This window comes from Strongylocentrotus purpuratus, unplaced genomic scaffold, assembly GCF_000002235.5.
Source record: "Strongylocentrotus purpuratus isolate Spur 01 unplaced genomic scaffold, Spur_5.0 spur5_scaffold_5, whole genome shotgun sequence".
Taxonomy (NCBI): domain Eukaryota; kingdom Metazoa; phylum Echinodermata; class Echinoidea; order Camarodonta; family Strongylocentrotidae; genus Strongylocentrotus; species Strongylocentrotus purpuratus.
The window spans coordinates 22,801,303-22,823,701 of NW_022145611.1; the positions used below are offsets into that span (position 1 = coordinate 22,801,303).

Consider the following 22,399-nt stretch of genomic DNA (forward strand, 5'->3'; position numbering starts at 1 on the left):
GTGAAAAAGCATGATGTAGACAAAACAGAAATAACCGTCTGATATGGGTCATTTCTTTAATAAAACTGACATTTGCAGTCAGAGGAGCCAGATGCAATCTCGATCAGCGGAATAACCGTCGATATCAGAGACTGAAGCTTTCGGTCTAGATGTAGGCCTAGAGTTCTAGACCATATATTACAAAACATAATTTCTATGCGACATAAAATAGTGTATTGAATTTTAAAATTCTTGGAGGAGGGAGTTGCAGCCTCCTATGATTTTCACTGTAAACACATTTTTCATCGTAAAAATAAGCAGATTTTTATCCTTCTATATTCTGTATATTCCTACATTGTTTGATTATCTAAAAGGATGCCAGAGGAAAAATGTCTTCATAGAATTGTTGTAATCTTGTTTGAAATTCTAAATGAATTATAAAAAGCCTAGTGAAAAAAACATAAACAATTCATTTCCATTGTGGCACATTAATCTTTTGGGGACGATTTTTTTGGCTACGATAAATCCTAGGACGAATTGTCCTGGATCTTGATATAGGCTCGACCAAACTCTTTCCATGACCTCTATTGCGAAAGTGATCTAGCCGTGCATAGGCCATCCCATGCGATTGTGTGTAAACAAACAGTGGTTCGCGACGGAGCATTCGTTGCATAAAACCAACCCTACGGACTAGGCGAGATTGAAATTGGGTTCCCGATAAACTCTTCAATTCCCGCAGTGCTCGACGCGACTCCTCGACAGACGACAGCATTGCACTGGAAAGTACTTGGAATATCTGCACTTCTAATTTGCCAAAATGCCACCAACACTTTCACAAGGACAGGGTCATGGAGAAATAAATGGAGGTAGACTAATTGATTGTCCGAGTAAAGAAGAAGAAGAAGAAATCTAATTTTATTATTTTTAAACTTAGTTTAAGAAATTGTTAAATCTTGACCCACTTTGAAAGAAGATGAGCAATTTTTAATAAGAACCCCCCCCCCAAAAAAAAGGGGCTAAGCTGTCATCTAATGCTATGTCTACGTCTAGTTGTCAATTGTGTCAATTGTGTCATATTATGTCAGAAATAATTTGGATGATTATAAAATAACTTCTTAGAAATCAGACCTTTTTGAGTTTTGTCATAAATAATAATAACGTTTACTTTCTTACTAGGTCTAGCTAGACTCTATAACTTTGTTTATACCCCTTATCAAATTATAAGAATAACAACAACATAGACTATTCGCTGTAATATCTCAGAATTAAAGATTCTCTGATGTAAATAATTGTTTTTTTCGATGATATCACTTGTGTGTAAAGAAATGTCCAGTGTTTGTATAAATTCAAGAGTTGGAACTTCGACTAGGATAACAAATTTATTACTTGAACCTAATTTATCAGCTTGTCAAAACAGTCTGTGTAAACTTCGTATACAGTAGTTACCTTTGATATGCAGCCACCTAGATGTCAGAAAACTCGGAAGGGGCTTCATCTAAATCTCAGCGAGTTGAACATTCATTTCTTTTCCTTTTCTTTTGACGCATAAATACATGTATGCTGCATGCTATTGTTATTTGCTGTACTGTACTACTGTTACAGTAATGTTTGCAATCAGGGCTCAAATCAATTTTTTGTCCACGGGGGCTCTTCCCCCCCAAAAAGAGCCCCCGTGAGCCTTCTCACGGGGGCTATTTTAGTACTGATGGGGGCTCTTTTTTATACAAATATCCATTGAATTGGTACCTATGATACTCCTCAATTATTTGCTATTTCATCATTATCATTTCAATCAGCATTTTCCCTCTTACAAATTTACAAGCTACATCGCTGTTACTGGCCTGTGTATATAATATGTACGCATACAACACTGATCTTTATGATGTCTTTAACGTGACATATCTTCTTCTCCCCTTGCAAACGAGAAAGAAAACAAGGTCATTAAAAGGGATTAAGCGACAAATAATGATTGTGATTCAAATTGATGCAAATATTTGTTTGAATAAGCACTGCTATTCACCCGAATCTTCTTTGTAAAAACAACTTTTACAAATCTCAGCCATGCTTACTGAGTTGAGACTTGAGACGTTCCATTCAATGTAAAATACTCATTAAAGAATACACTTCTCCTAATCTGAAAGTGATCTTACAACACAGTGGCAGATTTGTTTTTACAAAGAAGATTCTGGTGAAAACTGAAAAGCATTACTTATTCCAAAAAAAATCCTTGCATCAATTTGAATCACAATGATTATTTGTCACATGATCCTTTTATTAAATAACCTTGTAATAACCTTGTAAGAAATCATAAAGATCATTTGTATTATGCGTATATACATATGATACCAGAACAAATGTTGATTATCAGAATGCCATTTTTGAATACCTCTATACAAATACCACATTGTCTTTAGCCCGTATCAGTATTAGTATGATCCAATATAAACCCATAGGAAAGTGAAAAGTATGCCGCAGACCTGCCGCAGACCTGCCGCAGATCTGCCGCAGACCTGCCGCAGACTTTTAGTCTGCGGCAAAGAGTATGCCGAAGTATGCGGCAGAAAGAAATTTTGCTGCAGACTTGCCGCATACCAGTATGCCACAGGAACAGTCTGCGGCAGATCTGCGGCAGGATGAAATTTTGCTGCAGACTTGCCGCATACTAGTATGCCACAGGAACAGTCTGCGGCAGATCTGCGGCAGGATGAAACTTTGCTCCAGACTTGCCGCATACTAGTATGCCACAGGAACAGTCTGCGGCAGATCTGCAGCAGGATGAAATTTTGCTGCAGACTTGCCGCATACTAGTATGCTACAGGAACAGTCTGCGGCAGATCTGCGGCAGGATGAAACTTTGCTTCAGACTTGCCGCATACTAGTATGCCACAGGAACAGTCTGCGGCAGATCTGCGGCAGGGCGAAACTTTGCTCCAGACTTGCCGCATACCAGTACGCCACAGGAACAGTCTGCGGCAGGTCTGCCACAGGAAATCCCATTAAAGTCTAATAGGGCCAATTGAAACCAATCATCTCATGCATATTCATTATTACTTTACACGTGTGACAGAAAAATACATTTATCATGATTTGTTAAGCAAATTAAGACAATGCACATCATTTTTGTGATTTCTATTTTTTCTTTTGCCATTATTAAGCAATAGATATATTGATTACTAACCAAGAAACTATGATTACTAACCAAGAAACAATATACATATTTAGTATATATATGTGTACGAGCCTGTGTCACTTTAAATGTTACTCTTAAATACACTTCAAATGATCAATGTGATGAAGTTAATACAATTGAGAATAGAATATACCTAATCGGTAATATCGATATATTGGTATTACCTAACTGGTAATATAGATATTGCCAATATCGATTATGAAGTATCAATCAGTTTATCACTGGTTCTTCTACATGCATACTTTATTGCCACTTACTGGATATGAAAGAGTATGCGGCAGGTCTGCAGCAGGTCTATATGAGATATGAATATTCATGACGAAGAGTCTGCGGCAGGTCTGCAGCAAGTCTGCGGCAGACCTGCCGCAGACTCTTCATCATACTGAAAGAGTATGCGGCAAGTCTGCAGCAAGTCTGCGGCAGACCTGCCGCAGACTCTTCATCATACTGAAAGAGTATGCAGCAAGTCTGCGGCAGACCTGCCGCAGACTCTTCATCATACTGAAAGAGTATGCGGCAGGTCTGCAGTAAGTCTGCGGCAGACCTGCCACAGACTCTTCATCATACTGAAAGAGTATGCGGCAAGTCTGCAGCAAGTCTGCGGCAGACCTGCCGCAGACTCTTCGTCATACTAAAAGAGTATGCGGGAAGTCTGCGGCAAGTCTGCGGCAAAACTAATTTGCATGTGAAAAAGATGACTGTCTGCGGCAGGTCTGCTGCAGATCTGCGGCAAGTCTGCCGCAGGAGTATGCGGCAGGCTCATTTCTTTCCTATGGGAAGCTATTATTCTTTATTTAATTCAGTATAATGCTTTTCCTCAAAAATAGTTATGTTATTTTTTTAGGGTTGAGACGCTAAGAAATGGTTTCAAATGTACATTACACGAACCCTGAACCATTGCAAAATGATGGTGGTTCTCTCTCTCTCTCTCTTTATTTTAATCATGCATTATCAACTACATATACAGCAGCAACCAAAAACTTAGGGTTATCTGAGATAGGTGAAAGTAAGAGTTAAAAAGAAAGTCATGCGCTTCACTCCCCCCCCCCCCCCTGAAAAAAATAAAATACATGTAGATTAGTAGTCCTCCTCTCCAGCATCTCCCCTCCCCCCCCCCCTGCTTTAATATCACATTTTCACTTGGCAGTCTTGCATATAAAGCAGCAACCAAAAACTTAGGGTTATCTGAGATAGGTGAAAGTAAGAGTTAAAAAGAAAGTCATGCGCTTCACTCCCCCCCCCCCCTGAAAAAAATAAAATACATGTAGATTAGTAGTCCTCCTCTCCAGCATCTCCCCTCCCCCCCCCCCCTGCTTTAATATCACATTTTCACTTGGCAGTCTTGCATATAAAGCAGCAACCAAAAACTTAGGGTTATCTGAGATAGGTGAAAGTAAGAGTTAAAAAGAAAGTCATGCGCTTCACTCCCCCCCCCCCTGAAAAAATAAAATACATGTAGATTAGTAGTCCTCCTCTCCAGCATCTCCCCTCCCCCCCCCCCCCTGCTTTAATATCACATTTTCACTTGGCAGTCTTGCATATAAAGCAGCAACCAAAAACTTAGGGTTATCTGAGATAGGTGAAAGTAAGAGTTAAAAAGAAAGTCATGCGCTTCACTCCCCCCCCCCTGAAAAAAATAAAATACATGTAGATTAGTAGTCCTCCTCTCCAGCATCTCCCCTCCCCCCCCCCCCTGCTTTAATATCACATTTTCACTTGGCAGTCTTGCATATAAAGCAGCAACCAAAAACTTAGGGTTATCTGAGATAGGTGAAAGTAAGAGTTAAAAAGAAAGTCATGCGCTTCACTCCCCCCCCCCCCCTGAAAAAAATAAAATACATGTAGATTAGTAGTCCTCCTCTCCAGCATCTCCCCTCCCCCCCCCCTGCTTTAATATCACATTTTCACTTGGCAGTCTTGCATATAAAGCAGCAACCAAAAACTTAGGGTTATCTGAGATAGGTGAAAGTAAGAGTTAAAAAGAAAGTCATGCGCTTCACTCCCCCCCCCCCTGAAAAAAATAAAATACATGTAGATTAGTAGTCCTCCTCTCCAGCATCTCCCCTCCCCCCCCCCCCCTGCTTTAATATCACATTTTCACTTGGCAGTCTTGCATATAAAGCAGCAACCAAAAACTTAGGGTTATCTGAGATAGGTGAGAGTAAGAGTTAAAAAGAAAGTCATGCGCTTCACTCCCCCCCCCCCTGAAAAAAATAAAATACATGTAGATTAGTAGTCCTCCTCTCCAGCATCTCCCCTCCCCCCCCCCCCCCCTGCTTTAATATCACATTTTCACTTGGCAGTCTTGCATATAAAGCAGCAACCAAAAACTTAGGGTTATCTGAGATAGGTGAAAGTAAGAGTTAAAAAGAAAGTCATGCGCTTCACTCCCCCCCCCCCTGAAAAAAATAAAATACATGTAGATTAGTAGTCCTCCTCTCCAGCATCTCCCCTCCCCCCCCCCTGCTTTAATATCACATTTTCACTTGGCAGTCTTGCATATAAAGCAGCAACCAAAAACTTAGGGTTATCTGAGATAGGTGAAAGTAAGAGTTAAAAAGAAAGTCATGCGCTTCACTCCCCCCCCCCTGAAAAAAATAAAATACATGTAGATTAGTAGTCCTCCTCTCCAGCATCTCCCCTCCCCCCCCCCTGCTTTAATATCACATTTTCACTTGGCAGTCTTGCATATAAAGCAGCAACCAAAAACTTAGGGTTATCTGAGATAGGTGAAAGTAAGAGTTAAAAAGAAAGTCATGCGCTTCACTCCCCCACATTTTCACTTGGCAGTCCAAGGGGCCGGGGGTGGGAGGAGGGGTTAAACCCCCTAACCCCCCCCCCCCCCCCCCCCCCCGTAGATCTGCCCATGTTACCATATCATTCCACGACATCTTGGTCTTCCTCTTCTTCTCAATAGGGACTTTTAGATTTGCGTGGACGTGGACGTGTTACGTCCTTTTAAGGCACTGGCAGTCACATGTGACGTCCTTTTAAGCACTGGCACTGCCTTAAAAGGAGGTCACACGTTGCAGTCCACGTTCTCATCGTGCAAATCTAAAAGTCCCTAATATTGATTTACTGGTCGAGGTTCATTATTTGCTGGTCATTTGAAATCACCAGATTTCAGCGGGTTAACGCTTTCACAACGAAAAACTTCTCCATGACCATGTTTCTGCCCTTGCGCGATCGCCTCCAGCTCCAGCAGACATGGCACGGCAGCGTGCAAAGGTACCGCTACTAACGGCGCAGTAGGCCTATAACCACTGCTGACGGCGGCACTGCACTGCGAGCTGAATCGGTAATAATTAGGCCTACTCATAAAACGAGAAATCTTGCACGCTAATCTAAGTTCCATTTCATTGGTTTAAGGTTTGAAAATTGAAACTCAATATTGTGTTAAAGTTATAACAGAAAAGATAATCTTTATTTTATAATTCCAAGGGGGGCGATTTTTAATTTTGCAATCGCCCCCGTGAGCAACCTGACGGGGGCGATTATGTAGCTCACGGGGGCAAATCGCCCACTGCCCCCGTGTATTTTGAGCGCTGTTTGCAATGTATTGAAGACTGATGTACAGTATCTTTACAAGTGCAAAGTGGGTATATGGATTCCCATTCTCTGTTTAAGTGTCCACTCCATGGTTAATTTTGACTTGATAATGACTTACAACCTATGAATATCTCCTTCTTTCACTTAGTCTTTGCAGAGATAACTGCAGCTCTGAAGGAGCGCATCATGATATTTGATGGTGCTATGGGATCCATGATTCAAGGCTATAAGTTTGACGAGAAGGCTTTCCGCGGGGAAGAGTTTCGTGATCATCCCAAGGACCTGAGAGGAAACAACGACCTTCTGACCTTCACTCAACCTGATGCAATCTATGCAATCCACAAGGTAGAACTCAATCTAGGTACCGTTAGTAGGGGAGGGAGAGAGGGGAGAGATGAGCTTTCAAAGGGATTATAGTGTTGAATATATTTCCTTCATTATAAAAAACTGTTTATTCTGTTATTCTGCATGCACAAACTCCCTACAAATGTATAACTTATTAATACATTTGTAGGGTATTTTAACTATTTTGTGAATACAGAATGTTGTCTTTAAGTTACATTCATCTCTTCTGATATAATAATAATAATACTAATAATAATAATACTAATAGTGGGTTCTTGGATGGCACTCATGTCTGTCAGACTTGACAAAGATAAAGATAAGGAGATGTTTTGGGTTAGTGTTTTGGTTATGTATAATTTTGGGTCTAGGGTTGAACTTCTGAATGCAACTAGATAGTGTAAGAAAGTGACCATGGAGCAATTCTTGCTGGAGCATGTGTCTTCCCTTTTCTAAGAAGTTATATTATTCTAACAACATAGAAAGTAATAAAAGTAACAATAATTAATTATGGAAAACTGTAAAGGAAAAAAAGACAAGAAAAATACAGAAAGTAATAAATGTTTCTTAATTAATGAACAACAAATAACGGATCCAATTAAAATTTCAAAAGCTTTTAATGAGTATTATATAGATGTAGGCCCTAATTTAGCAGCTAATATTGATTCCGATGACATGGACTACAATAAGTCCTTGAATTTCCCACGTGAAAATTCCTTATTTCTTACTCCAACCAATGATTATGAAATTATTAATGTAGTTCAACACCTTTAATTCTACAAAATCTAGTGGCCATGATAGTACAATATCACATATTGCATTTTACATTAAAATCATACATAAAAAGACATCAAAAGCATGACATTGAAATGAGAAATAATTACATTAAAACATAGAGCCGGTGAAAAATTGGTAACACATAACATGATATCCACACAATACACAAATATACATAGTATAAAGGCCTCAAAATTTTCAACATAACGTTAGTAGACACTACACAATACCCCGATCCCTGCACCCCCCCCCCCCCCCCCGCCCCCTTGAGACTCATCCCAAGCCGGTGCATGCCCAGAGAGACATAGATAGAGAAACAGGGACAGTGAGAAAAAACTAGAGACAAAGTTCAAGTTCGTGTTCAAATTCAATTTTATTGATCATGCACAATGACACGGCATACAAATCATTTTTCGACTGTTACTCAATTTATATAACATCAATTAACATACATGTACATGTACTATCAATTTATACAAAATACAAAATCAGGAATAAATACAACACACAATAGAACATAGTACAGAATGGTGTAGGCTTTGGTACAGAAACATAATGACACAACTAAGTTATAACCGTAAACATACCAGAGATCACTACTGCTGATATCAGTACTGGTATATGGTTAAATAGGCAGATTAACAGTGTAAAATAAATGTGCAGGACGTCCATATATCCTTAATTACTGATTCTGCAAATAATAATTCTGCAAAGAAGAGAGAGAGAGGGAGAGGTCGAAGGGAAGGAGACAGTGGCAGGGAAGAAACCCCAACCCACAGTTCGGGAAATAATTGCACATTTACATTCACTGGCTAATTTGGCTATATTTTAAAATGTGAAGATAGAGGTGTGAGCTATTCCAAGTAAAAACAATTACATTCAATAATTTAGCTTTTTTTTTAAAAAAACGTACATACTGCAATGGGAACTCATTTTAATAATATTAATAAGACACAGGAAAGTACAGACCTACCGGGTTTAAGACATGGATATTGCACATACAGTAGTGAGGACAGGTTTTTGGTCATTCATTCATGCATGTCAAGGAGATACAAAAGACCAGATTCGCAACGTATTCAAACCGAATGCACAGATCCCCGTGAGGCGCCAGGACACGAATGACTCCACCCACCTGCCAAGAGTGACCACACCCTGAAAGACAGAGCGCGAATTGCACACACTAGCCACTGCCAGGCTGGGCAAGCTATAAAGTTTGCCAAACCTAGCAACAACCAATGTGCGCTACCCACACCCCGCCCACCGAAACACAATCACTCCGAAATGGAATGAAAGAATTTGAATAATGATTTGTCCTGCATTTTGCAGACTGAAGTCGCTTGCCTGATCTCATCCAGCAGAAACATGGATGAAGGGGGTGTTAGGAATCCTTTTATGATATTCTTAACTTTCTTAAGAACACGGACAAAGCAGATATCATCAAGACTGAAATTTTCACCAACTATTTTACCTGCTTGGTTCAACAACCTTTGAATTTTTGTTTGGTCGCACTTTCTTAAACTACAATACCAAGAGAGGCAGCCATAAAGGATGGAACTCTCGATGACTGCGGTGTAGAAGAGTTTTAGAATGGTCTTATCAACATGGAAAGATTGGAGTTTCCTCAGGAAGTGAAGTCTTCCATGACCTTTTTTCAAAACATGTTTACTCTGTTCTTCCCTATTTAGCTTCTCATCAATTACTACACCAAGATACTTATGTTTTGGAAAAATTTCAATGACTAAATTTTGGAGGATAACTGGACTTATAAGTTATGGCAACATTTTGCCTTTTCCTATGATCGAATACAATTTCCTTTGTTTTCTCTTCATTGAGTACTAAATAGTTAGAATGAGGTGACCCAGGGCTCGTTGACATCGGTCGCGAGAGAACACCATTAACCGACACCTGTTGGGTCTGTTCACGAGGAAATCACCAATCCAATGAACTAGTGTGGGGTCAAAACCAAGATCCCTAAGCTTTCCAATCAGCTTTGCTGCAATCATGGTATTGAATGCTGATGAGAAATCGGCAAATGTAGCGCAAATGTTTGTATCGTAGTTGTCCGTATGACGTTGAATAAAGTTGAATAAAATTCAGTATGACCAAAACTGAACTCTCTATATATCAAAACTCAACTATCCCTTTAGCCAGCTGTTAACAATTATCTCTTGATACTGTAAGTTGCTATCGTTTACAATTGAACAGTATTTATTTTTTAAAGTGAAATCAAATCTGCTCATTCAAATATGAAGTTTAAATGCTTATGTTTATTTGTAGGCATACTTGGATGCTGGTGCTGACTTTATTGAAACAAACACCTTCAGTGGAACATCAATAGCACAATCAGATTATGGCCTGGAACATGTGGTGAGAAAAAAAAATCAGAATTGACATAAATTATAATGGAGATGATAATGGTGATGATGATGATGATGATGATGATTGATGGTGATGATGATGATCTAGATGATGAAGATAGTTGATGGTGCTGCTGTTGCTGATTACAACATTAAAATTTTGTAATGAACAGGCATACAAATATGAATGGCAAGTTTCTTGGCAGGTTTTGTGAGTTATAGAATATTTTAATGAGAGAACAAAAATATGTATTTTTTCAAAACCTAAAAGATTCATGTAGAATATTGCCAAAGTAGACTTCAAAAAATGTAATAATTAACTGATATCTTCAACAAATATATCACAATTTACTCTCCTACTTTATGTCTAGGTATATCGCCTGAACAAGCAGGCAGCTGAGCTTGCCAAGAAGGCGGTGAATGCATCAATGGCAGAGACAGGTGTTAGACGCTATGTAGCTGGTGCTATAGGTCCAACCAACAGAACCCTCTCCATCTCACCATCAGTAGAAAGACCTGACTTCAGAAATATCAGTGAGGATACAATGTATTCTTTTCAGGCCCTGTTATGTATATTTATCAATTTATTTATGGTTTTATTTAAGCAGGGTTTCTTCAGTTAAAGAGAAGGTTAAGTTCTGAGAAGAAGGGAAAAATACTTTGTGAGCATTATCATTGTTATTATGCAAGTGTGGAAGAACATCAGATAAAAAGATGTTCCCTGAAAAGCATGGCTCTTCAAATGCCTTAATAAACTGAATATGGCACGTAACAGCATAAAAATCGGGACAGATTTTTATGACACACGTTCGTGTAGTCCCATATACACCTTTCTGTATATTTACTGTTTTATTTAAGCAGGGTTGCTTCTTCAGTTAAAGAGAAGGTTAAGTTCTGGGAAGAAGTGAAAAATATTTTGTGAGCATTCACTATGAATAGGACGGACAAAGAAAGCGGACAAAATATACAGTTCCTCAGGTAGACAAAGGAATATCCCTTCACTGCTATTATGTAAAAAGGTGAATATGCATGTGACACCTGTTCTACACATTTTTACATAATAGCAGTGAAGGGATGTTCCTTTGTCTACCTGAGGAACTGTATATTTTGTCCGCTTTCTTTGTCAGTCATGTTCATAGTGATTATCATTGTTATTATGCAAGTGTGGAAAACATCAGATAAAAAATGTTCCCTTAAAAGTATTGCTCTTCAAATGCCCTAATAAACTAAATATGGCACATAACAGCATAACAATCGGGACAGATTTTTACGCCACACGTTCGTGTAGTCCCATATACATGTGGGACATGTTTCTGTATGTTTACTGTTTATTTACAGTTTTATTTAAGCAAGGTTGCTTCTTCAGTTAAAAAGAAGGTTAAGTTCCAAAGTCCAAACTGTACCCAAACTGGGCCAAATTTTTTATCATTTTGATGATTCCAGAACCTTGCAGTACACACCAATACTTATATGCTAAATGATCAACCTTTTCTGAACGATTCCACACTGTTTCTTTCACAATACAATCGCATGACCAGAACTCAACTTTATCTTTAACAAACTGCTATCCCTGAGGGTCCTTGTTTATAACCCTTCAAATACTGAGCCTGGGATCAATTGGTCTGGCGTCTATAGAATCTTCTTTCTTCTTCTAAAATTGAATAAGTTTTAGCAAGTTAATAACTATAGCCATATTTCTATAAGAAATTGCCACAAATCTATGAGAAATTTGCTCCCAAATCAATTGTTGTAACCTGTTATAAAGAACAAGTTTTTTTATGAAACGGGGCAAGTTTTATGAAACAACCTTTTAATGAATGTAGAGAATCAGTTTGAAAAATATCTTTGGTCCACAGGAGAGTTTAATTTTTCCATTGAAAAAAAAAAATCCAATAGCCATGTACAATTGATTCGAATCTATCGTTTTATCAAAGAGGTTTTTTAGCGTCATTGGTCAATTGCCTCTAACTTCCTTATTTAGTAATTTTAAAAGGGGGTTTGATCAAAAATGTGTGAAAGCATATTTCAATACCATATTTAAAAAAAAAACAATCATTCATGTTCTAATCCTTTTTCTCTTAGCATTTGATGAGATGGTTGCTTCATATGAAGAGCAAACCAGAGGGCTTCTTGATGGAGGAGCTGATGTTCTCCTAGTAGAGACCATCTTTGATACCCTCAATGCCAGGGCAGCTCTCTATGCTATTCAGAATCTCTTTGAGAAGGATTATGAAAAAGTACCTGTGTTTGTAAGTATATAAAGAAAATATGGAAGATTATTGATGTTAATATGAAACAATATGTGATATGTTGACAGCAAAACTATTTAATATATGAATAAATTTGCTTCATAAATTTATGGCTTCGCATAGGACGTCATGTTGCCCATGTCGTGTTGAGAAACTGTACATTATCTAATGGCTCTCTCTTGTACACTTTGATGGGAAATCTTGTTGATTAATGGGCAAGAATATGATTAGTCTCTTAGAATAACTCAAGTTATTTCTTGGGGTAAGGTTTCCTTGAACATGTCTTTGTTGCTACATTAAATATCACTTTTATACAAAGTTTGTTTTCTTCTTCCCTGAGCTCTTATGCCAATTTCTACAGAAAGACTTTGTAATACTATTTTATGGTGTATACTTTATATACGCTTTTTCAGTAGAGGCAGAAACAAATTATCCACTGTCTCCTTGTTATTTAGGCATTGCCAGTTTAAATAAATCTTTTAGTTCCATTGTGAAAATTATTGGGAACTACACCCCATCCTTTTCACGCCTGTGCTCACATAACCATTTTCGCCTAGAACAATATCAATGATGACTTCTCTTTAAACTTTTAGTAAATCATTTTTTTAATTTTTTTTTTTTTTTTTTGGGGGGGGAGGATCTTTCTATGTAGGTGCTACTTACAGCTTTCTAAATTCCCTACATTTAATGTGGATTTGTTAATCAAGGTATATACATGGTTTCTTGCAGATATCTGGGACCATAGTGGACAAGAGTGGACGCACGTTGTCTGGTCAGATGGGCGAAGCGTTCGTCGTCAGTGTCTCTCATGTGAACCCCATGTGTCTAGGATTAAATTGCGCCCTCGGGGCCAATGAGATGAGGCCGTTCATAGAAGCCATCGGTCTAGCAACACCTTCATATGTCATATGCTATCCTAATGCAGGTGTGTAGCATGATTATATGCTCAAATGTTCTCTCATATCTCACACACTCCTCCCCTTCTCACTTTGGAAGTATACACATGATATTTCTATGGTTTTGGTGTAAGTTTACTGGATGTACCGCTCCATGTCTAAGTGTTGAATATAGACTTTTTCTTCTCCAGACCAGTCACAGAAAGTGATTGGAGTAATTAGAGGTTCTTCCAGAAATAATGCAAAATTAAAAAAGGAATGATACTGTGGAGAGAGAGTGAGAGAGAGAGAAAGAAAAAAAAAACACTAATCACTTTGATTATGAATAGTCTTGAATATAAAATATGAAAAGAATTTGTTTTACAGAAACATAAAATATAAAAATAAAGTAGTTGAATCAAAATCTAATTTTGAAATTACATGTATGTACTTGAATGTAATTTTTCAATCACATAAATTGTCAAAATGCACATGAAGCTGCAAACTGTTGATCAAGTACTGCCAGGAGATTGACAGCTCATTGGTAGCCTACAAGAGAAAGTGGTCCAGCATGTCTTGTAAAATGTCTGTCTTTAAAATAGGAATAGAATATAAAAACAGACTACAGGTATATCAAGTTTTAAAAAACCCATGAAGTTAATGAAAATAAACAAGTAAGAAACGTTTAAGTCTAATACCGGCAGATGGAATTTAGTCAGATCCCAATGATTGCTACTGCCCATTATAACATTTCAATGGTACACATAAAAGTATTTCCCAAGTATTTCCCTGTATTAACCAGAATTGCCCACCCGGGAGGGAAACTGCCAACCTTGCTAGACATTGTTTGCTTTTAAAACCACAAAATGCTTATATTTTATTGTTGATAGATAGGAAACAGTCACTTGTGTAATTGTAACTTATACATATTTCACCTTGACCCCAGGTCTACCCAACACATTTGGTGGCTATGACGAGACGCCTGAAATGACCGCTGACCAGCTTGGTTCCTTTGCTCGTGATGGACTGGTCAACATTGTTGGAGGTTGCTGTGGGACTACACCCGCTCACATCAAGGCGATCGCAGACACTGTTAGGCAGTATAAACCAAGGATTCCCCCTACAGAGGTCCACCCAAATTCAATGATGCTTTCAGGTGAGTTGGTTGGTTTATGGTTGTTGATGATTATTTGGGAAAGTGGGTTATATAAATTTCATTGTCGAATGAACCAGTGGTATACGGATTGATTTTGGTATACACACATTTCCATTGTTAAATATACATAGGCCTACATTTTCCATAAAACTTTGTATTCAGTGGCTTAATTTATCTTTTTGTGGCATGTTTAGAGTTATTTTTTCCATCTTAACATACATTCTCTTAAAGAATTTTATACAAAATATATATAATGACTGAAATAGCATCATGGACAGTTTGTTTACATTCAGTGTAAATGTTATTTTGTGCAAATTTCTATGAAACAATGCAGGCCGTTGATTATAGGTATTCTACACATCAATAGTTCCAAGAATGCTTGCTTTACTTTAATTTTGTGATTATGCTCTGATAATGTCTTCTTAACCGACTGAATTCTTAATAATTTCATGTAGTCTGTACAGATTTGCGAAACAAATGTTATGAAGAAAACAGTATGTCTAATGTTATGTTTTTTTATATTTCATAATTCATAAACCATGGAAAGGATTGGAGCCAATGGTTGTCAGCAAACACACCTTGTTTGTAAACATTGGAGAGCGTTGTAACGTCAGTGGTTCCAAGCGGTTTGCCAAGCTGATCAAGCAGAACAAATATGATGTAAGTCAAACCTGGTTTTAAAGGGGAAAAAGGGGGTAACATCCAATCAAATAAATTGAAATGACAGGTTTTGGGAGTTGTGATGATCATAGAGTACTTTTATATTCCATTATGTCATTCCGAAAATAAATCATAATTTTTCTGCCATTTGCCCTTCTGGCTATTCTTAACTTCATTCTGATTGATGGGCAAGAGGTTTGAAAAAATGAAAATAATCTCTTTTGAATATGTGTTGACTCAAGAAAGCATATCGCTTCATCAAATCAAACACATTGTCTCATCTATCAGTGTTCAAATTTGCTCGTATTGCTGATGTGATGTCAATTGTGGAAACAAAAAATGACTGTACAGTATAACAGTATGTAAAATGGGGGTTTATTTTTGACCGCACTAATAATCATGTCCTACACATTTGATTTCATTTGAATAAGAATTGGCACCACCAAGACATCATACATCTCTCTTGTGTAATACCCTTTGATTATAGGAAGCTCTGAATGTAGCTAAAGACCAGGTAGCAGCTGGTGCCCAGGTCCTGGATATCAACATGGATGAAGGCATGCTGGATGGAGTCCAGGCTATGACCAAGTTTGTCAACCTCATCACATCAGAGCCAGACATCTGCAAGGTGAATTGATATTGATTGGATGGTATCGTTAGTGGGTACATGCTTTGAGGATGTTCTGCAGTAATGTCTGTGCTCATGTGGGGATTCCCCTTAAATGTAGTTGTTAGGCAGCTGTAATTCTAACCTGCTTGATGGGAGCAACACAGCCGCTATCACACTTATTCAACAGTGAAGACAGAGACCACATCGCAATTAAAAATTCTGCACTTCGCATCTTTGTATCTTATAACACTTATACTGCGGCATATATGAACAAGCCTTAGAAGTGGCTTCATTCGTCACTATACATGTACAATTTGAAATTAAAGAAAGTGATATTGCAACAAGTGGAATGAAAATATATCAGTGTTTTCTTTTATTAAAAGCTGTCTCATTGATTTCATCTATCTATCCAGGTGCCTCTGTGTATCGACTCCTCAAAGTTCCACGTGATAGAGGCTGGCTTGAAGTGCAACCAGGGAAAGTGCATCGTCAACAGCATCAGTCTTAAAGAAGGTGAAGAAGACTTCCTGGCGAAGGCTCAAGTCATCAAGAAACATGGAGCTGCGGTGGTTGTCATGGCATTTGATGAGACGGGACAGGTAAGTCAACAGCACTGTTATATAGCAGTTGAAAATGAGTGTTACAGGGTGTAAATTGCTGTAATAGCTCTTCTTTCAACTTTGAACTGTCTGGCACTTCAAACTGTGAGAGTGCTTTGTGAGATGAAGAAGGCCATTTACCCTAGAGTTAGTTTTTATAATTTCAGACATCGTAGGTCATAGAATTGCACATTTTGTTCTCTAACTTAATATTATATATACTGTAATGATTAATGGCAATGTCCAATAATTGTCATCTTCTAGTCAGACATCGACATTCATGAATTACAAAAATAGAAGAAATCAAAACTTATATGGCAGCTAGTGAATTATTGAGACAAATACTTGCTTTGTCTACTGAAGAGGAATAAGATCTTCCTACATGTTCATATTGTGAATATATTGCTTTTTTTTGGGGGGGGGGTGGGGTTGTGATTTCTAAAGATGAATCGATGTACACCAACAGCATGCTTTTAACTAGAATTCCTTAAACATCTTTTCCTCTTTTCATTCTAGGCCGTGGAGGTTGACAGGAAGATTGAGATCTGCTCTCGCTCATTCAACTTACTGGTCCACAAGGTTGGCTTTGATCCCAATGACATCATCTTTGACCCCAACATCCTCACCATAGCAACAGGAATGGAGGAGCATAATGAGTATGGCATCAACTTCATTGAAGCTACTAAAATTATCAAGGTAAGTGATTCATGTGTGCTAGACATTGTGCAACCATCAAATCAATGACTGAAAGGGGTATCACAGTTTATGGACCGCATTGCCTCTAGAACGAAATTATAAGAGTTGATGCTTTGAAGTCCCACTCTTTTTAATGTTTCATTAAAGTGACTCGGTAACATTGTTGAAGGTTGATGAAAAAACTGCGTCATTTTTGTATGAAATGTTACTTATTAATTTCCTTTTACTGTAATAACCCTCTAACATGCAAAAAAATCCTGAAAAAAATTCTCAAAACACAAAGATATTTACGTTTTTCCTTGAAGGTGTCACTGGATATTAGATAATAATAATAATACTAATAATGGGTTATTGTATAGCGCTCATGTCAGTCAGATTTGACCCTCCTGGCGCTCCCGATTATTACCCTGGCTTTAGCACGGCTGCCATACGGCGCTCTAGCATTTCAAGGAATAACTTCCTACCAGGTACCCATTTACTTCACCTGGGTGGAGTGTGGCAAATGTAGATCAATGTCTTGCCAATGGACATTAGTGCGGCGGCATTGGATACAGCTTTTCCTAGCATAACAACAGCCATTGTATGCAAGAAACAGTTGCTTAATGCCCAAGTCCACTCCAATTTTCAAAAATTATAGCATGTTTTAAATAAATCAAATATGCCAAATATCACGGGCGTACTTCAATCAGGTGCTTTCAATCAGGTGCCATGTTCACATGCAGGGCCAGATCATCAGTTGTATATGCTGTATATCTGGCCCTGTCGTCACAGTTCCATGTTAGCGGTTTTCTGCTGGCATGGATCTTCCCCGGATCTCCCCCTGGTAATATGGTGGCATTTTCGACTCGAAAACAGTTCATTCATTGGTTACATCTTCAACATTTCTAGTGATGTCAATAAACATTTCATGAATTATTTGATTTGATGAATCATTTACCTTACAAAAAATATACGGTTATATCTTTGGATTGCATAATATTCTATTTAAATAATAATTTATGTAAAAAATTATCATGCATTCCCCAATCAAATGTAATTTGTGTTGTGACTTTATGCAACTTTGATGTTTGTTTAACTTTGATTGTTTCTTTTTATGTAAGTATTTATCATTGTTTTGCGTTTAAAAATGATTTTGGTATTACGGAATCAGTTATTTTTAATGTTAATAATTACTTTTACAGGGGGCCTACACCCTACAAGCTTTGCTTTTTAGTCGGCCCTCCTTCCTTTTCGATTTCATGTTTTTTAACGTAATGTATTGTGCAAATTGATGTATATCTATAATATGTGAATATAGTAAAGATGTACCATCATTGTAAATATGAAAAATTGAAAGAGGAAAAATAAATGAATTGAATTGAATTGAACTGTGTATGTAATGTCAGGATATTTGTTTTGTCTCATTCCAGAAAAGTCTACCGGGATGCAGAATCAGTGGAGGGCTGTCCAATCTGTCGTTCTCCTTCAGAGGAAAGGATGTCATTCGTGAAGCCATGCATAGTGTATTCCTATACCATGCCATCAAGGTAGGTCTACTAACCTTGAGTGCCTCAAGGATTGGCTCCTACTTATTTAACGGAATTACTTACCCATGTTCGAAACAGAACCCTCCGATCTTCCCAAAGTCTCTTCTCACCATTCCACAAATAAATACTAAATTCTACGGGTCTTGTTCTTTTCAGGTTACATCGGCTGGACTTTGGAATAAACTACCGGAAAATCTAAAAAACTGTGATACTGTTGAATACTTTCAGACGCGTCTTAAAAAGTTTATTAACAAAAATAATGGGCTTGTCATTATTGAGATACCTGTTCCCATCCCTCATCTTATGAGGTAACATTGAAGCATAAATATCGTTGTTTGACAAATATTTAAAAAATGTCTATTCATTCTTTGTCTGTATCAAATCAAAGCTACTTTTCATCAAGTATTTCACCTTTTAAACATCAGATTGTTCATACTTAGATTGTTCCCATTTTGTTGTGATCTACCAACAGGCTGGTATGGACATGGGTATCGTGAATGCAGGAAATTTACCTCTCTATGTAGATATTGAGCCCAAGCTACTTCAACTATGTGAAGATCTGCTGTGGAACAGAGACCCTCTAACTACAGAAAAAATACTGGAATATGCCGAGGTAGGTCCAACTACATTTGATGTTTCATATCCCCTTCTTGCAGTTTAGTATAAAAATAAAATATTATTGATGTTGATTTTGGTAGATAGTTGTTGTTAATGGTGATGATGAGAGTGATGCTGCTGCTACTTTATTGTAAAATATTTTTAAAGGCTAGTTACCTAACATTAAATGTCTGTACCATGGGCGTAAATCCTTACGTAATACCTATTGTTCAGGGGGGATGATCTATTCATCCCCCCCTGAACAATAGGTATTACGTAAGGATTTACGCCGATGGTCTGTAAATGCCATGAGATGGACCCTGACCCTCATATGCGTTTGCAAGGGGTGTAGGGGCAAATATTGTAAAAAGTTGAATAAAGACCACTTTGAGGCCTAAATGGTAAGGGCCGGGGTGGTCCTGCATTTTGGCTGAAAAAATTCAAATATTTAAATTGGCTAGTTTCCTCACAATAAATGTCTCTACATGCCATAATATCAACCCTGACCCTCATATGCGTTTGAAAGGGGCGTAGGGGCAAATATTGTAAAATTTTGAAAAACACCACTTTCAGGCCAAAATGGCAAGGGCCGGGGTGGTCCAGCATTTTGGCTAAAAAAATTCAAATATTTAAATAGGCTAGTTTCCTCACAATAAATGTCTCTACATGTCATGAGATTAACCCTGACCCTCATATGCGTTTGAAAGGGGTGTAGGGGCAAATATTGTAAAAAGACGAATAAACACCACTTTCAGGCCGAAATGTTAAGGGCCGGGGTGGTCCAGCATTTTGGCTGAAAAAATTCAAATATTTAAATAGGCTTGTTTCCTCACAATAAATGTCTCTACATGTCATGAGATCAACCCTGACCCTCATATGCGTTTGAAAGGGGCGTAGGGGCAAATATTGTAAAAAGTTGAATAAACACCACTTTCAGGTGAAATGTTAAGGGCCGGGAAGGTACAGCATTTTGGCTGAAAAAATTCAAATATTAAAATTGGCTAGTTTCCTCACAATAAATGTCTCTACATGCCATGAGATCAACCCTGACCCTCATATGCGTTTGAAAGGGGTGTTGGGGCAAATATTGTAAAAAGACGAATAAACACCACTTTCAGGCCGAAATGTTAAGGGCCGGGGTGGTGCAGCATTTTGGCTGAAAAAATTCAAATATTTAAATAGGCTAGTTTCCTCACAATAAATGTCTCTACATGTCATGAGATCAACCCTGACCCTCATATGCGTTTGAAAGGGGCGTAGGGGCAAATATTGTAAAATTTTGAAAAACACCACTTTCAGGCCGAAATGTTAAGGGCCGGGGTGGTCCAGCATTTTGGCTGAAAAAATTCAAATATTAAAATTGGCTAGTTTCCTCACAATAAATGTCTCTACACGCCATGAGATCAACCCTGACCCTCATATGCGTTTGAAAGGGGTGTAGGGGCAAATATTGTAAAAAGTTGAATAAACACCACTTTCAGGCCGAAATGTTAAGGGCCGGGGTGGTCCAGCATTTTGGCTGAAAAATTTCAAATATTTAAATTGGCTAGTTTCCTCACAATAAATGTCTCTACATGTCATGAGATCAACCCTGACCCTCATATGCGTTTGAAAGGGGTGTTGGGGCAAATATTGTAAAAAGACGAATAAACACCACTTTCAGGCCGAAATGTTAAGGGCCGGGGTGGTCCAGCATTTTGGCTGAAAAAATTCAAATATTAAAATTGGCTAGTTTCCTCACAATAAATGTCTCTACATGCCATGAGATCAACCCTGACTCTCATATGCGTTTGAAAGGGGTGTTGGGGCAAATATTGTAAAAAGACGAATAAACACCACTTTCAGGCCGAAATGTTAAGGGCCGGGGTGGTGCAGCATTTTGGCTGAAAAAATTCAAATATTTAAATAGGCTAGTTTCCTCACAATAAATGTCTGTACATGCCATGAGATCAACCCTGACCCTCATATGCGTTTGAAAGGGGCGTAGGGGCAAATATTGTAAAAAGTTGAATAAACACCACTTTCAGGCCGAAATGTTCAGGGCCGGGGTGGTCCAGCATTTTGGCTAAAAAAAGTCAAATATTTAAATAGGCTAAATTCCTCAGAATAAATGTCTCTACATGCCATGAGATGGACCCTGACCCTCATATGCGTTTGAAAGGGGTGTAGGGGCAAATATTGTAAAAAGACGAATAAACACCACTTTCAGGCCGAAATGTTAAGGGCCGGGGTGGTGCAGCATTTTGGCTGAAAAAATTCAAATATTTAAATAGGCTAGTTTCCTCACAATAAATGTCTCTACATGTCATGAGATCAACCCTGACCCTCATATGCGTTTGAAAGGGGCGTAGGGGCAAATATTGTAAAAAGTTGAATAAACACCACTTTCAGGTGAAATGTTAAGGGCCGGGGTGGTACAGCATTTTGGCTAAAAAAGTCAAATATTTAAATAGGCTAAATTCCTCAGAATAAATGTCTCTACATGCCATGAGATGGACCCTGACCCTCATATGCATTTGAAAGGGGCGTAGGGGCAAATATTGTAAAATTTTGAAAAACACCACTTTCAGGCCGAAATGTTAAGGGCCGGGGTGGTCCAGCATTTTGGCCGAAAAAATTCAAATATTTAAATAGGCTAGTTTCCTCAGAATAAATGTCTCTACATGCCATGAGATCAACCCTGACTCTCATATGCGTTTGAAAGGGGCGTAGGGGCAAATATTGTAAAAAGTCGAATAAACACCACTTTTAGGCCAAAATGGTAAGGGCCGGGGTGGTCCAGCATTTTGGCTGAAAAAATTCAAATATTTAAATTGGCTAGTTTCCTCACAATAAATGTCTCTACATGCCATGAGATCAACCCTGACCCTCATATGCGTTTGAAAGGGGTGTAGGGGCAAATATTGTAAAAAGTCGAATAAACACCACTTTCAGGCCGAAATGTTAAGGGCCGGGGTGGTCCAGCATTTTGGCTGAAAAAAATTCAAATATTTAAATAGGCTAGTTTCCTCAGATTAAATGTCTCTACATGCCATGAGATGGACCCCGACCCTCATATGCGTTTGAAAGGGGTGTAGGGGCAAATATTGTAAAATTTTGAAAAACACCACTTTCAGGCCGAAATGTTAAGGGCCGGGGTGGTGCAGCATTTTGGCTGAAAAAATTCAAATATTTAAATAGGCTAAATTCCTCAGAATAAATGTCTCGACATGCCATGAGATGGACCCCGACCCTCAT

The 22,399-nt window shown here is 38.2% G+C and overlaps 1 protein-coding gene across 1 annotated transcript; it reads left to right on the forward strand.

Moving 5' to 3' along the window:
* The first annotated feature begins 532 nt into the window (after positions 1–532).
* On the forward strand, positions 533–19,302 carry LOC579215 (methionine synthase). Its single transcript, XM_030999619.1, has 13 exons — positions 533–845; positions 6,867–7,063; positions 10,115–10,204; positions 10,566–10,728; positions 12,277–12,443; positions 13,173–13,368; positions 14,265–14,474; positions 15,022–15,134; positions 15,622–15,762; positions 16,158–16,343; positions 16,860–17,039; positions 18,449–18,565; positions 19,038–19,302. Exons 1-13 carry the CDS (start codon positions 797–799, stop codon positions 19,224–19,226), a joined length of 1,998 nt encoding a protein of 665 aa, XP_030855479.1. The 5' UTR covers positions 533–796; the 3' UTR covers positions 19,227–19,302.
* The last annotated feature ends 3,097 nt before the right edge of the window (positions 19,303–22,399 follow it).